Source organism: Pleurodeles waltl, chromosome 1_2 (assembly GCF_031143425.1).
Source record: "Pleurodeles waltl isolate 20211129_DDA chromosome 1_2, aPleWal1.hap1.20221129, whole genome shotgun sequence".
Classification (NCBI taxonomy): Eukaryota; Metazoa; Chordata; class Amphibia; order Caudata; family Salamandridae; genus Pleurodeles; species Pleurodeles waltl.
The window spans coordinates 1163235606-1163252898 of NC_090437.1; the positions used below are offsets into that span (position 1 = coordinate 1163235606).

The 17293-nt window shown below is 45.5% G+C and overlaps 1 protein-coding gene across 1 annotated transcript in view; it reads right to left on the minus strand.

The window, feature by feature from the left end:
- Positions 1 to 6939: 6939 nt before the first annotated feature.
- Positions 6940 to 17293, minus strand: part of C1_2H4orf50 (chromosome 1_2 C4orf50 homolog) — a 180321-nt gene continuing 169967 nt past the window's right edge. Inside the window, exon 6 of the mRNA XM_069205863.1 lies at positions 6940 to 10164. Within this exon, the coding sequence (XP_069061964.1) occupies positions 6940 to 10164 (3225 nt within the window). The remainder of the gene's footprint in view (positions 10165 to 17293) is intronic.

The window sequence follows — 17293 nt, forward strand, 5'->3', positions numbered from 1 at the left end:
CTGTAGGAACACTGGGCACCACCCCTAGGGTGGTGATGGACAGGGAAGTGGTCACTCCCCTTTCCTTTGTCCAGTTTCATGCCAGAGCAGAGGACAAGGGGTCCCTGAACCAGTGTGGACTGGCTTATGCAAGGAGGGCACCATCTGTGCCCTTCAAAGCATTTCCAGAGGCTGGGGGAGGCTACCCCTCCCCAGCCTGTAACACCTATTTCCAAAGAAAGGTGTAACACCCTGCTCTCAGAGGAAATGCTTTGTTCTCCCTTCCTGGAACTGAGCTGCTCAGACCCCAGGAAGGAGGGCAGAACCCTGTCTGTGAGGTGGCAGCAGCAGCAGCAGTGCAAGCCTCAGAGAGCTGGTTTGGCAGTACTGGGGGTCCATAGTGGAGCCCCCCAGGATGCATGGGATTGGCTCCCCAATACCAGATTTAGAATGGGGGTACAATTCCATGATCTTAGACATGTTACATGGCCATATTCGGAGTTACCACTGTGAAGCTACATATAGGTATTGACCTATATGTAGTGCACGCGTGTAATGGCATCCCCGTACTCACAACATCTAGGGAAATGGCCAGAACTATGTAGGGGCACCTTTGCTAGTGCAAGGGTGCTCTCACACTTAGTAACTTTGCACCTAACCTTTAGCAAGTGAAGGTTAGACATATAGGTGACTTATAAGTTATCTAAGTGCAGTGAAAATGGCGGTGAAATAACGTGTGTATTATTTCACGCAGGCTGCAGTGGCAGGCCTGTGCAAGGGTTTGTCTGAGTTCCCTATGGGTGGTAAAGGAAATGCTGCAGCCCATATGGATCTCCTAGAACCCCAATACCCTGGGTACCTAGGTACCATATACTAGGGATTTATAAGGGCTGGTCCAGTGTGCCAATTGAAATTGGTAAATGAAGTCACTGGCCTACAGAGACAAATTTAAAAGCAGAGAGAGCATAAGCACTGAGTTTCTGGTTAGCAGAGCCTCAGTGACACAGTCAAGCACTACTGACAACACACATTAGGCCACAAACTATGAGCACTGGGGTCCTGGTTAGCAGGATGCCAGTGAGACAGGCAAAACACACTGCCATCTAGGTTTTTATCTATGAGCACTGGGGTCCTGGCTAGCAAGATCCCAGTGACACAGTAAAAATACACTGACACACACTCACAAACAGGCCAAAAGTGGGTGTAACCATGCTAGAAAGAGGCTACTTTCTCACAGCCATAGAGCCCGTACTTCAAATATTCCCAATGATTTTCACATCCTGCACCACCAAGAACACCAATGACGGCGAAGACGAGCACGGTGAGTACAGTCATCTAGCACACTTGGGAGGGAGGAAAAAGAGAGTGACACACATACACAACACACACACACCCACCCCCAACACCATACACACAATCAGCTGCAGCAATAAAACATATTTACCCCGTACACCTGAGGAATAATGCAAGGACAACAGGAATGTGCAAAACTGAGTGTAATAATAACAACACAGTAGAAATGCGAAAATGCAATATAATGGTATATGCATATATGCAGTTCAAGGAACACTGCCCAGTCCTCAATGTGCGTGGGCCACAGGGCCACAGGCCAAAGTCCAAGGCCCCACTTGTCACCTGCACCAACACGGAGAGAACACTGCAGGGGCATCAGCTGGAAAATAGGCAGGCACCTCAGGGGGAAGGGTGATGGGGGGCACCTCAGCCGGCAGATGGAACAAAACCACTGGTTCTGGAGGGGGCAACATGCCCCATGCTTGGTCCTGGGGAGTGCAAGGCCACATTCTCTCAAGTGGGTGACTTACCCACTGGTTCTTGAGGGGGCATCGTGCCCTGTGCTCTTGATCCTGGGGAGACTGGGGTTGGTGGGTGCCTTACCCACTGGTTCTGGAGGGGACATCGTGCCCTGTGCTCTTGATCCTGGGAGGCTGGGGTTTGTCGGTGTCTACCCACTGCTTCTGGAGGGGGCCTCGTGCCCTGTGCTCTTGATCCTGGGGAGGCTGGGGTTGGCGGGTGTCTTACCCACTGATCCTGGAGGGGGCATTGTGCCCTGTGCTCTTGATCCTGGGGAGGCTGGGGTTGGCGGGTGTCTTACCCACTGCTTCTGGAGGGGGCATCATGTCTTGTGCTCTTGATCCTGGGTAGGCTGAGGTTAGTGGGTGTCTTACCCACCGGTTCTGGAGGGGGCATCATGCCCTGTGCTCTTGATCCTGGGGAGTACAAGGGCACAGTCTCTCAGCTGGGTGTCATATCCAAAGGATTTGCAGGGGACAGGCCACACAGCAGTCCATGGAGGCAGGACTACATATCGTCCGCCAGAGGTGACGGCTGCTTAGTGGTGGTGGTGCTGCAACTGCTGATGGGGGGAGGCTCCAGCCCATCCCCTGCAGCCTCGGATGGCTGCTCAGTGGTGGTGCTGTTGGCTTCCCACTGGTGGTGGTGGTGCTGCTACTGGTGGGGGAAGCTCCAGCCCATCCCCTGCAGCCTTGGATGGATGCCCACTGGTGGTGGTGGTGCTGCTGCTGCTGGTGGGGGAAAGCTCCAGCCCATCCCCTGCAGCCTCGGACGGCTGCCCACTGGTGGTGGTGGTGCTGCTGCTGCTGGTGGGGGGAAGCTCCAGCCCATCCCCTGCAGCCTCGGACAGCTGCCCACTGGTGGTGGTGGTGCTGCTGCTGGTGGTGGTGGGGTGAAGCTCCTGCCCATCCTCCGCAGCCTCGGACGGCTGCACAACCATTGTTGGTGGTGGGGGCTCCGCCTGAGTCCCTGCACCAGGCCCCTTGTCCTATTTGCCTGCTGGTGCTGGCTCCTTGCCCTTTCTGGCAGCAGCTGGTGCATGCTCCCTGCCTTTCCTGACAGCATCTCGGGCAGGCTCCTTGCCCTTCCTAGCAGCAGCTGGCGCAGGCTCCTTGCCTTCCTGGCAGCAGTTGGGACAGGCTTCTTGCTCTTCCAGCCCGCATCTGATCCAGGCACCCTTTCCTTGAGGCTGTCTGGTGCCTTGCATCCTTTCCCAGCAAGAGTGGGTGTGGAGACTACTGGGCCGGTGGAATGGGTGGCTGAGGTGCTTCCCTGGGTTTTTGACACCCTGGCCAGACGTGAAGGACGGGGGAGGGATAGGGAAGTGGTCAATGGAGGAGAGGAATAACTTCTTAGGGACACTGGGGCGGGAACAGGGAGAAGGTTTAGGAGTGGAGGAAGAGGGAGTGGTTGTAGGCGGTGTCTGTCTGCTGTGTTTGGGTGCAGGTGCATGGGCTGGATGCTGTTGTGAGGTGGATGGCTGGTGGGTGTCTGAGTGCTTGCGTTTGGTAGTGGATGAGGATGTAGTACAAGCAGGTGTAAGTGTAGACGCAACTGGGAGGGAGTAGAGGAGGAGGGGGAGACAGTGGGAATTGTGGATGTTGTTATGTCTGCATCTGGATGGTGTTTGTACGAGTGCCTGTGGGATTATGTGTGGTGCTTGTGTTTGCCCGTGCCAGTCTTATGTATTGTCTTGTGTGCATGCTCATCTGCCTGTGCTTGGGATAGGTTGGGGTTGAGGGGAATGGGATTGGGAAGAGGAAGTTGGAGGGGGGAGGGTGGAAACAGGGTCAATGGCTGCTATCAGAAAGGAGGCCAGAGCCTGGATTGATCTCTGTTGGGCCGCCAAGCCAGTGTGAATGCCCTCCAGGAATGCATTAGTCTGTTGCATCTGGGCTGCCAGCCCCTGGATGGCATTCACAATGGTTGACTGCCCTACAGATATGGATCATAGGAGGTCAATAGCCTATTCACTCAGGGCAGCAGGGCTAAATGGGGCAGGGCCTGAGGTGCCTGGGGCGAAGGAGATGCCCACCCTCCTGGGTGAGCGGGCACGGGAAACTCAATGAGAGGCTGCTGGGAGGGTGATGCTGGTATGGGGGTGACAGCTGTACTTGTAGCTGGGGTGGTCACAGAGGTGTCCGCCACCACCAGGGAGCTTCCATCGGAGGAGGTATCTGTGTCCGAACTGTCCCCTCCTGTTTCCACCGTGGTGCTCCCCTCACTCTCTGTCCCACTGGTGCCCTCAGCATTGGTGGACTCTGGCTCCTAGGTCCTGTGGGAAGCAGCTCCCTCTGTCGCCGGTTCCTCTGCTCCTCTGCCAGGACATAAGGACAGGGTGACAAAACAAAAAGGGGGGGAATAGACAAAGGATACACTGGATCAATGGCTGCACCAACACCACCATTGACATACACACCACTCACACACAGGGAGAGCCCTACGCACTATGCAGTGCACTACCAGTTATAATGTTAGCCACCAAGGCATGGGGAGGGGCACATACCGCCAAAGCACAGGTAAGACAGTGTTCCTTCACATTTCATTGTCATTATTTAGGTTATCTTCGGTCCTGGCATGCTGTTATTTCCCACTTCTTTGCCCACTCACTGCCCCCTTTGGAAACTCATTTTGCAGATGTTGGTGCCCCACTATCACTCCTGGTGTGATCACTGCAGCCAACTACAGGTCTTTCCTATGTGAACATTACTGTACAGTTGAATTGCAATGTTTGAACCTGCTTAAACGAATACATACTTTAAAAATGTAACATACTCAATACTTCGCAAGGAACGTTTGCGGGATGGTTCACCTTCTGCAGGGGGAGGGGTGCTGGTGACATGTTGGTCCTGTGGCAGGGCCTCCTGTCCACTAGCGGCAGCGGAGGTGTAAGGAAGTTCAGATGTCTGGATAGTGGCAGGGGCCCGCTATTGTGAGGCTGCCTCCCTCATAATGTTGGCCATGTCTGCTATGGAGACCAGGGTGGTGTTGATGGCCTGCAAGTCCTCCATGATCCCCTGGTACTGTCCCTCCTGCAGCCGTCTGTTCTCCTGCACGTTGTCTAGGATCTGGCCCAGCATATCCTGGGAATGTTGGTAGGCTCCCAGGATCTCTGCAAGTGCCTCCTAGAGAGTAGGTTCCCTGGGCCTGTCCTTCCCCTGGTTCACAGCAGTCCTCCCAGTTTCCCTGTTGTCCTGTGCCTCTGTCCCTTGAACTGTTGAACTGTGTGCCCACTGCCACTGACCCCAGGTCCCTGATTGTCTTGGGTATGAGGGGTGCCCTGGGGTCCCTGTAGTGGTGAACACACTGCTGATTGACGTGTCCTGGGGACAGAGGTATGGGTACGCTGGGTGGGAGCTGTGGTGGTGTTTTCAGATGGGGGAGGCTCTGTGGTGGTGTGTGACTTTGGCTGGATAAGCGACTGTCCAGAGGCCCCTGATGGCATGCAGATAGGGGGGTAGTAGTAGTATAGAGTTGACGTACCAGAGTCCAGTCCTCCTGCTACTCTGGCTATTGCCTCAGGATGCATGATTGCCAAGACTTGCTCCTCCCATGTTGTTTGTTGTGGGGGAGGACATGGGGGTCCACAGCCAGTCCTCTGTACAGCTAGTTGGTGTCTTGCTGCAATGGAACGTACCATCCCCTGTAGGTCGTTCCACCTCTTCCTGATGTCGTCCCTTGTTCTGGGGTGCTGTCCCACTGCATTGACCCTGTCCACGATTCTCTGCCATAGCTCCATCTTCCTACCAACGGATATCTGTTGCACCTGTGCTCCAAATAGCTGTGGCTCTACCCAGATGATTTCCTCACCATGGCCCTTAGCTCCTCCTCTGAGAATCGGGGGACTTTGTGGTGCCATTGGTGTTGTGTGAGTTGTGTAGGTGAGGGTGTGTAGGGTAATGTGTTGGGGTGTATGATGTGGGGTGCGTGGGTGGTGTATAGGTGTAGGTGGCGTGTGGTTCTGGTTTTGCCTGTAGTGGTGGTGTCTGTTTCGTGCCAATGGTTTGTATTCGTAAAGGGTTGTGGGTAATGTGTGTGTGTGTGTGTTTTATAGTGGTGTGGTTTTAGTGTATATGGGTGTCAGGTGTGTGTTATTTGAATTGACCAATGTAGTGTTGTTTTGTATGTGTGTGTGTATTTTGAGCGCGGCAGCATGTACCGCCAATGGTTTACTGCCATTGAATATCCGCCATGGTGATTCGTGGGTCATAATGTGGTGGACGTTGTTCTGTTGGCATAACGGTGTGGGTATGGATACCACCAGTTTATCACTGACCTTTGATGTGGCAGACTTGTGTCTGTGGCTGAATAGTGACAGATTGATGTGTGTGTGTGTCATAATATGGTGAGCGGATATCTGCCGCCGCTGCAGTATGTTGGCGGCAGTCAGCATGGCGGTAAGTGGGATTTACCACCAAAGTCATAATGAGGACCTATATTTTAATTCTTGATGTTGGCAAGCATGCTCTCCCTTTTTCATGTGAAAGAGCTTTGCACAAAGGATTTAAGTGGTTTGTGGGAAATGTATTGTAGTGAGCATGTTTTATAAGGAATAAAACACCCCCTGCTGTACATGATAAGGATATTGCAAGTCACTTCAGAGCTCCACAACATTATAAAGGAACTAGGCCTTCTTCCGCGTTCCTCTATATGGTCATGGAACTCTGGTAACTTGCAATACCCTTATAATAAACGACAGGGAGTACACTGTCCCATATATCTTTATAAGCTGCACCCTGGCAAGGCTCTTATTTAAAAAAAGACTTCTAAAGAGAAGCAATAGGAAATAAAGCTTCAGTCCACAGGTCCTTCCAACTGCAAGACAGTTCCACTTCAATTTAAAGAAGTAACCAAATAATTATCACAGAGCTTGCTGAATACATTTTGAAAACATCGTTGATGCCAAATAATACACAAAGATCAAATTAATTTACTATTATGCAAATCAATGTTACAACATGTTTTTAGAAGTTTATCTGTTATTTAAATCTATTATTATCTATTCCTTCATTTCTTGCATAACACAAATGCTTGATCAATGTTTTTCATGGTAAAAATGGTCGGTGTGTGATGTTTACATGTTTGAAACATAATGTAAAACACAGCATTTAATGCACTAAAGCAAAATACAACCAATCCAATCAAAGCTCATTTTACCTTGGCTGAGATGTGTTGTTGGTCCAGAGGTGTTAATAAGAGTCCACAGCATTCAGAAACACTGCACGGTGTGACCTTATTGAATGGCTGACCATCAAGATTAGCCATCTCTGAATCATTGTGATCTTCAGAGATGACTTTAAGTTCTCTAAACGCCAAATTAGTTTCTTTATCCAATTCCTTATCAATTATTTCATAATCAATCTCTCTTTTTGAATTATTTGCAAAGCCCGCGTGAGCCTGCTGCATGCTGACAACTTTATTAGCTTCCCCAGCTACAAAAGAGTCTTGCGACAACACATTTTCATTGTCAGATGGGTTTAGAATGTAACCAGCATTTTCCTTGGACCTTGCCTCATCCTCATCCATCAACTCTAGTTCCCCAATTGTATTAATCAATTGTTCTCTTTCCTTCAGAATTTGCTCCACTTGTTTGCTGATTTCTAAGGCTGTTTCAGTTTCCATTTGATGTATTCTGTTAAGAAGGCTCTCATTTTCTGTCTCTAAACCTTTAATTATTTCCTCCATCCCAAGCATTGTCTCTTTAATCACATTTTCATAATTACCTTTTAGATGGAGTACGAGTTCCTTCAAATCCTTATTCTCAGAAATGATACTGTACATAGCTTCTTTAGATGCCACTACTTCATCGGAAGCTTCTTTCCGAACCTTATGAATTTTATTCCTGAGCTTTGTGTTATCTTTCTGTTGTTGAGCAAGCATTTGGCGGCTTTTTGCATACTCTTCTTTAATCTTGAATATTTCTTTCAAGTGTTCTTCTTTTTCTGTCTTTAAATTGTTCACATGCCCCAACAAAGTTTGTTTCTCAGCATCAAGGACATCATTTTTTTCAGAAACCTTGATGTTTTCTTCTTCCATATTGTACACTTTTTTCAAATACTTCTCTTTATCATGCAATAGTTCAGAAATTCGCTGTGAATGATTCTTTCGCTCCTCTCCCAGATCACTTATGAGTTGAAAGAAAGTACACTTCTTTTGCTCCAAGCTAATTAGTTTCTGGGACATTTTTTCTCTGTCTAGTCCATCACTTTTATTAGCTGTTTTCGAATATTCAGTGCTGTTGTCATTCTGGGCTTGACTGCTGGTGTTGTTGTTGAAACACACGTTGCTAGAACTCAAAATACTTTCTACTTCTATAGGGTAATCATGTTTATTTGAACCTTTGCTGGTCGCATTCATAGGCCTTGATAACACTGAGTTGTATTCAGAATAAGTTTCATATGAACCTATTATTTTCTGGGAGTATCTATCAATCTCTTCCTCAATGCTATTTAATTTTTCATACAGTATACTGTTCTCTTGTTTCACCATACACATTTGTAGAGAATATCTAGCGTTATCTTGCTCTAATGTAGATATTTTCTGAAAGTACAAATCAGCCTTCTCTTTAAGTTCACACAAAAATTCACAGTTTCTCTTTTTTTCATCCTCCAGCAAGCAGATTTTCTGACAATAATTTTCATTCTCTTTCTGCAATTGTAACAAATTTTGAGAACAGTCAGTAACTTCTGTCATTAATGCACATATTTTTTGGGAATAGTTTTTGTTCTCTTCCTCCAAATGACATATTTTAGACCTACAGTCTGTGATTAAATTGATCTGTTTGGAAGAATCCCTGTTCTCCTGCTCCAGCAATTGCACTTGCTGTGCATACTTTTCCTTCTCTCTCTCTAAGACAAAGACCTTTTCAAAATATTTGAGTTTCTCTTCCTGTAACTCCATTATTTCCTGACGAGCCTTGGAACATGCTTCCTCAAGTGAATGGATTTTATCAAAATAACTCTGTTTCTCCTGTTCTACAACTTCTACTTTGTGCGAGATCAAATCAATTTCTTTTTTTAAAGTACACAATATTTTGGAGAAGCTGTACTGCAAGTCATCAGGCATACTTTTGGAATCTGATTTCTCATGGGGCTGCACTTTCTGACCTTCACTATCCTTCTCTCCATGCAATGACAATGTCTGCTGATGGTATCTATCAAACTGTTCATCTAAAGAACATCTTAGTAAACATGTGTCTAACTCATCATTCAGTGACAGTTTAGAAATGTATTCTGGGTTTTGTTGCTCTATATTCCATACTATATTTAACAGTTTACTTTTCTCTTTCTCAGGTGACAGTCGTTTCTTGGTGTGACACCCTTCATGAGACTTCAACTCTTGATTATGTGGATGTAGATTTGTTTGCACAGTTGACCACATTTGGCTCCATTCATCACTGTTTTCCTTTGTCATGTTGCAGTCCGACCTGCAGTCATTCTTTTCTGTGTGCCATTGAACGCTCCTTACTTCTGTTTCACTAACTATATTTGATATGGTTGTAAATTCTAGTGTACCTTTTTCAGAATGAACAAGATCTTGATTTTGTCCCCTCTTCTCGTCATGATGCTCAGTAACTGGGAAGCAGATGCCCTTTTCTTTTTCAATAGCTGACATTTGCTGAGAAATGGTCATGCGTCTGTTCTGTGGCATGTACAGTCCTTGTAAACAATGATCTTTCTCTTTTTTAGTCTCATGTCTAACATTCATCGGCTCAGTTGTAATAGACATTTTTGGCTGTTGTTCATGGACTCCATTGTTTTCCTGAGAATGCCTAAAATATGGTTCCCTCCAATACTGTTCACTCTTTGAAGCCCACATATGCAGTAGTGTATTGCTCTCCTGTAAAGCTTCCTGTAAGAGTCTCTTTTCCATGCTGGCCTGAAACAAGAGCTTTTCTTTGATTTCTTGAAGTTTTTTCTGCTCCTTCTTTTCAGCCTGTAGCCTTTCTATTTCGATTTCTAGGGCACCAATAGAATCCTTCAGTGGCACATAGAACAAGTCAGCAGAATCTGGTTTCAAAGCTTCCTGGTTGTCTTTCAGCCACTTTGTTTTAGTCGTGCTGTAAGTTGTAGTAGTACTATGAACACCAACTGTGTTGATCGCAAGAGGTATAACACAAGAATTAAAAGAACTATAGTTTTCACTTCCATATGCTGTCTCTTCAGAGGACAGTATGGAATGAGGAGGATGAGTAATAGCTTCCTGTACAATGTCTTCTTTAGGCTCTTTAGTGGGATATTCAAGTTGATCTGGCATACCTGGCTTCTCGAATGAGGATAATAACATCTTTCCATGATTAAGCTGATTATAGGTGGCACTAATCATAGCAGATATGTCTTGCTGTGAAGCTGACCCTGTTCCAGGAAGCACGCCCTGAAAAAATACAATGCACATATTAACAATTATAAATGCATTTGCCTTTCATGTAACACTGGCTAAACTATTATGGTGTTTACTTTTGTAAATACCCAGACACCTAACTTTTGAGGGAATCAAAACGATTTATACAGCATTATCATACTCAAATAGCATTGTATTCCTTCTATGTCCATCCCTCTGAAATTTAGAGCAAAGCAAAGTAATGGAATATAAACATCGCGACTGGTGCCCCTCACTGAGGCTCTATATTACCAATATCAACCAATCCTGTTTGCTATCTTTAACTTGTCGAGCTTACCATTCCATGTTAATGATTGCACTAATTTTAACATCTATCATTGTCACTCTAAGTAAGTAAAATTCTGTTTTAGGGGGCTATGTCACAGAAATCAACTACCTCTCTTGTATTCTATATGTGGAGCACACCCTTTGACTTTATAACAGTCCTAGACACTGGTAGAACTAACCCACCACAACATATAAGCCAGACAGAAGAAGATCCATACCACTCCCTTCTCCCTCTCTATCTTACGGAGGTGTTGATAGATTCCTTTAGAAATCAATCGTCCGGAGGTGCAATTATGTTTACCGGGCATTTTAAGAGTAACATTTAGCACTTTGGGTGGTTCTTGGTACTTAGTCTAACAAAGAAGAATGGAAAGAAAACAGTAGAGCATACATGCTTACAGTTAGAATTACTAGGGCTCTAAAACCTTCCGAAAAGGTAGATACTCAGTAATGCTCCACATCTAGTTAAGGGTGTACGTTGCAAACTTTAGTATTAAAGACCACTGAAGCCTAATCACCTAATCTTGACCGGGGGATCTACAGAATGGAGAGAAGATGAGAATGTGAGTACAGGGTACAGCTGAAATCACTGAGGTGAATTTTACAATGAACTCTGGACATTGGCAGTGAAGAGCCTGGCAAATGATGGAACTTGAACTGGATGCATGTACCCATGGGTTACATGTGCAAAGTAGATTTGGCTGGAGTGAGATAGGTAAGTTGGAATGAAATGGGGCGGAAACCACATTGCTTAGGAAAAACAGACAGAGAAAATTACTTGTGTTGGTGCGGTGTTAGCAGATGCTGAACACTTTGTTGAGTCAAGGAGTTCGACTACCAAATATTGAGTTTGATGCCCAACATTTTGATAGAACATTAAGGAAGAGGTCTTACACCCATTATAGAAATCCAGCTGGACAAAGGCTAGTGTTGTGGATTGGTATTCATGAAAACGATATGCAAATTATCATGCTTGAGTTTTAGCCAGTTATTAAATATAAAGCGTTCCATTGCCACCAAGCATGGATGAACACAGGTGGTTGTGTAACCAGAGTTCTTATCCAAATAAGGCAGAATCTAAAATTAATTTGCATATGGGTAAATGATTAATCCAAAGAAGTGTATCGAGCAGGTTAAAGGACAAAGACAGATGTTGAAGGTGAGGCAAGAAGATCATGAATAACTCCTCATGAAAGCTTGGCACCCTGCGTCAGGATGGACCAGAAATACATATCCAAGTGAGTCAGAACAGACAGCTTTCTGCCAGACTTCTGTTTACTTGTAAGGGCTAGCTTCTTTCTGTTAGACTGACAGTATGGTAGAAGAAGGAAAAATAAAGGCACCAACTGAAGAAACACAGAGGATGAACTGTAGCCCCTACTACTATCCCATAAAGAAGAGAGTTGTCAAGGCTCTTGCTAATCTTACTAAGTCATCAAAGTTATCTTTGAGTTAATAAAGACTTTTGCTTTTTCTGAGGAGAAACCACTAGTACCAGGGTGACTGGTGATGGGGCTGATGTGTACCTAGAGAATGAGAGTGTATTGTACGGCTGTTCAAAAATTAGGTGAATAGGTCAGGTTGATAGAAACCCTATAAGGCCCTGAGGCAAAGGTGAAAAGAAGGAAATGACTGCTACAGAGAAAATGACAATATTTGGTACTCCTAAATTTGGGAAGAGATTTCAGCGAACTACAAAGCAATGATGGTCAATTAGGGGGGGGTGAAAGTATCTGATGTGTACACAAGAGAGTGTCTACTACAAGTAAGCCTTAGTAAAAAACAGAATTAACTAATTCACCGACTCACATTCACATAGTCAAAAACCTGAGGGGCAAACATTGTACACGTCTGACAATACAACATTGCCCCAAGGACGTGAAATCTTGACCTCCAATCTTCTTGCAGTGGGTTAAGGAAATTCTCTAAATGATTAGAAAAGATGATAATCTCACTCCTGTTTATAATCCATCAATGAGATTTGTGGGTATAGGACAACAAATACATAACAAAATGCCTAAAATATGTAAAAAATGACTGAGGTTCTAGCACCTTCGATACTAAAAGCTAATCAGTCTACAACTAGGCAAACAGAACATGGGCAATCTGCTGGAAGGAGAGTAAAAAATGGCACAAATAGTGGCAAGAGCCTAGAGAGTTTTGAAATTGTAATTGTCACCCTCCCTCCCCCACCCACGAAATTTGCAGTCTGCGCCATGCAAAACACACATCGCGATGCACAATCCCATTTTGCGAGTCAGTGCCTACTCGCAAAATGGGAATGCGACTCGCAAATAGGAAGGGGTGTTCCCTTCCTATTTGCGAGTCGCACCGCGATGCAGAATTGCTTTGTGACCGCGGTCGCAAAGCAATTAGCAGTTAGCACCCATGTCAAGTGGGTGCTAACTCATTCGCAAAAGGGAAGGGGTCCGCATGGGACCCCTTTCCCTTTGTGAATGTCGCCATAAATATTTTTTCAGAGCAGGCAGTGGTCCAGTGCCAACTCTGAAAAAACTAAACTAAATGGTTTCATTTTTTCTTTTGTACTGCAACTCGTTTTCCTTTAAGGAAAACGGGCTACAATACAAACAAAAAAAGCTGCTTTATTAAAAAAGCAGTCACAGACATGAAGGTCTGCTGTCTCCAGCAGGCCACCATCCCTGTGACTGCAGGGAATCGCAATATTAATGAGGTGGGTCTTTGCGACCCCCTTGCGATTCGCTGAAGGTGTCATGGACACTATTCTGCATATGATTTTGCAACTCGGAAATTGCGAGTCGCACCGCCTCTCAATTTCCGAGTCGCAAAATCATATCTTACTACATCTGGCCCTAAGTTCTGCAAAACATCAAAAAATTAAGGGCTCTATTTAGATTTTGGGAGTGTTATCGCCAAGCCGCTTCGGTGGCAGACCCAAAAAGATCATCAAGTCAGCAGCATTCCGCCTGCCATATGTAGATGTTACAGCTCTGCAAGCGGTGAACTTGCGATGGATTTCTGATGGAGGGAGATGACAGCAGGACCCAATGGGCTTTGTACAATGGCAGGGGCTATGGAATAGAGGTAAGTGACATACACACACTTTCACTTAGCCATATGTGTACCCCTGTACTACACACTACGCAGCATACCACATACACACCATCATCCATTACAATTCCAACACAACACAACCCGTACATGCCGAAAACACACATTGACATCCATCCATGGCACAACATACACACACCATTGAAACGGCACCGAAATATGACACCACCACAACAACCAACACAACTACACACTTAGGGGGTTATTCCAACTTTGGAGGAAGTGGTAATCCGTCCCAAAAGTGACGGTAAAGTGACGGATATACCACCAGCCGTATTACGAGTCCATTATATCCTATGGAACTCGTAATACGGCTGGTGGTAAATCGTCACATTTGGGACGGATTACCACCTCCTCCAAAGTTGGGATAACCCCCTTAGTTACCTAAACACATTCACACAAAAGCACAACTACACACAGCACGACAACATCTGCCACACAACAACAACACTCACCTGAATGTGTCACACGGCAACACAACATACACATCGGTCTCACAAGCAAGTGAAACACATACAGACACAGCCACACCACCCAGTCCAGCTCCCTCCACTCAAGTAGCCAATCCACACACCCACACACACGTACTGACTCACATACACAGCAGAAACACAACAGATAGCACAAACCTACCAGTACAGGTCCTCTTGCATTGTGCACACATGGACACCGTTTTCCAGTGTACCATCACTGTGGTGCCAGCACTCATTTTGCAATGAATGATGGCACCACAATGACAGTTGTGTTTTTGTGCGACATGCATGCTGTGCCAGTGAGTCCCCAACCATGTGTGACACATTTGTCTTCCTGACATATGCATGTCACAGTGATTCAAAAAAATTACTTTGACATGTATATACCTGCAGTGGTCCCGACCTCCTGTGCTGTGCCCACCCAATGTACCCTGGCAATGCGGCATCCCTACCTTTGAGTTCGGCGAAAAAGGGGTTGTGTTTTCTCCATGGATCAGTGGCAACAGTGACTGCAGGTTTGTCCAGTCGAAGATGGAGGAGTAATGGGGAAAAAGGTGAGTTTTCCTTCCTTTCCCCCTCAGAAAGTGGAAGTTGGACCTTCATTTTTTTCTTGGCAGTAAGGCACAGCCAAATCTGCACGGCAAAAAAGGGTGGCTGGGGTCCCACTAGCATCCACTATTCCCTCTCCCGCTGTCAATGTGGGAGGTGTTTCTTTGTGGAGACAGTGTTTCCAATGCAGGCTTCTGGCTATGGGACCCCCGACATCTAAATATGGCGGGAAGATATCATGGCAGCAGACATGTTTTCAGTCTAAAAGTCGACAGGGGACTGTTACCGTCAACATCTAAATCAGGCCCTAAATCACTTAATTCAGTATCAGGAATAAAGGAAGGGCATGTCTCCCACGACCATCATTATTAAACATAAGTAACATAATTCCAAATCATTTGGCTGCATCATTGAACGAAGTTTCTGCATTCTTTAACACCATAAAATCGCTGCTTTTCCAAAACTATTAATGACATATAAAGTTTGAACAACTCAACAAACTAACTTTTCTAGTTTCTTACTTAGAATTGTACATGATGGTTTTACTAAAACTAATGAAAAAGGTTATGGAAGGTCAATCAAGAAATGACATTACCACTGATATAGTCAGGAATTGGCAGAAATAATCGGAGATTTGCTGGAGCTAATGCTGCCTGGTTCAAAAGGATTGCACATCTTTGCATAAATACAACTTGAAATACCTATGAGATGCCTATGACAGAGAGTCTTGAAAAGGGAACACAACAGAAAGTAGCAATACCCTGATCCAAAGATAACACTATACAATATGAAGACCAAGCCATCCAAATAAATCTGTAACCTCCTGGACAGTGACTATTATCACCAAAGAAGCCAGAAGGATCACTTAATGAAGACTACTGGAACTTTACTGGAAAGAACTCTGATGAAGAACATCCTAAGCAGCCTAGTTTGAGTGTCATCATTGTATCAAAACCCATGCCTGGTTTACCTGTAGCACCCTCTTAGTGGCCACCTGAATTGTAATTTTAACATTGATAACGACAAACCTCATAAGTGTGAAACGCTCCTGTGGTGGCGTTCATGCCCTGCTAGTGCTCCTTGGTTTCCTGCTCCCTGCAGCCGATGTGTGGAGGAACTTACAGCACACAACTTCATTGGAACTGAACAGCCCAACTTCTGATCTACTATAGCTGGCTGCAGTTCATCTATGAGTTTAGCAGAAGCCTCCTCTTACCATAATTACAACAAAATGGGCAAGTAAGATGGAAGGCAATCCAATCCGCCTTTTGAAATCGAAAGACCTACAAGAAATATGGGTGAGGACCAGGACCAAAATGATTCATTGGCTGAAGTGTTGAGCAACTCCCATGGTCAGCAAGATTTCAGGGATATCCTCCTGGATAAGAAACAAAGCCTCAACACTATTGATGCCAAAATGTACTCACTCACCAATAGATTTGACATATGAAGGAATGGTTCAACATGGTCAATGACCAACTTAACCGATTGGAGAGCCTGTTATTCAATTCCAAGGACACTGTCATGTCCGACAGGAAGCAATTATTCCTCATGGAAAAGTACTTGCTGTTAATCAAAGCTAAAAGGAAGACTTAGAGATGTGCTCAAGGTGTAATAATATTTTAGTTCTAGTCAATCCAAAGTCATCAACCATGGATATGATGGAAGTCCACACTAAAACAATGCTCTGCTCTCTTTTTGAAGAAGTTCTCATGCCTGTGTTTTCGGTGGCTCAAGTGTATCACTCTTTGGGCCTGTGCCCCCTCTCTGGGCGCGCTTCGATCACCTGTCATAGCCTGCCTCCAGAATTATGAAGACAGTAACACCATCTTAAGACGTACCAGGGAACCAATGGTGTAACGAAACTTGAGGGGGCCCCTCTGCAAAGTACATGGGGGAGCCCCCTCCGGACTCACTCTGGAGCTCTGAGGCCAGGTCACTGTGCTGAGGGGGCCCCCTGGATCTTGGGCCCCCGCACCACAAGGGCCTAGTTTACGTCCCTGCAGGGAACAAATGAATTTTCACTGTACCAGAATTTCACCCTGATAGTTCAGGCAACCCGCTGTGAGTTTCTTCCAGCCAAACAATTTCTCATGGTTGCTGGAATCCAGCATGTACTGGTATATCATGACAAAGTACATGTCAATGATGACAACAGGCCTCACTTTTTTACCGACACTACATTGGCTGTCAAATTTTGCCACAAACATGCCAGCGCTCCCTCCGAGCGGATCACTGCACTAGAAGAAGATACCAGAGATCACCTCAGCAATAATGATTAAGTGAAAATACTACCCTGAGGTATTGAAAATGCTGTCTGTGGAGGAAAGGAGTGTCAGACTGAGATGTTGGTGGATGGACCTGTTCACAGAGCTTTGGCACTACTTCTACTTGACTCTCCCAACATATGATTCTAATTTATGCATGGTATCTGCCGTCATACATTAATTAGACACCTCTATAAGATACACACTTCAGCTACCTACCTCCCTGCGATTTCGATTGCTCACCTGGCCATCTGGCTATCCCAGAGATGAGTCCCAATACCAAATTCCTGAGTTACTTTGTTATTGAGTTATTTCTGTCATGTTATGAAAGGTGGTGGAAGGGATCTTATTCTCCAACATCTTAGGTCAGTTGGACTTCCAGGAAAATCTATCATGTTAGATTCCTTGCCCTTCAAATATGTTGCTTGAAGCTCATTGGACCCTAATGTCTATGTA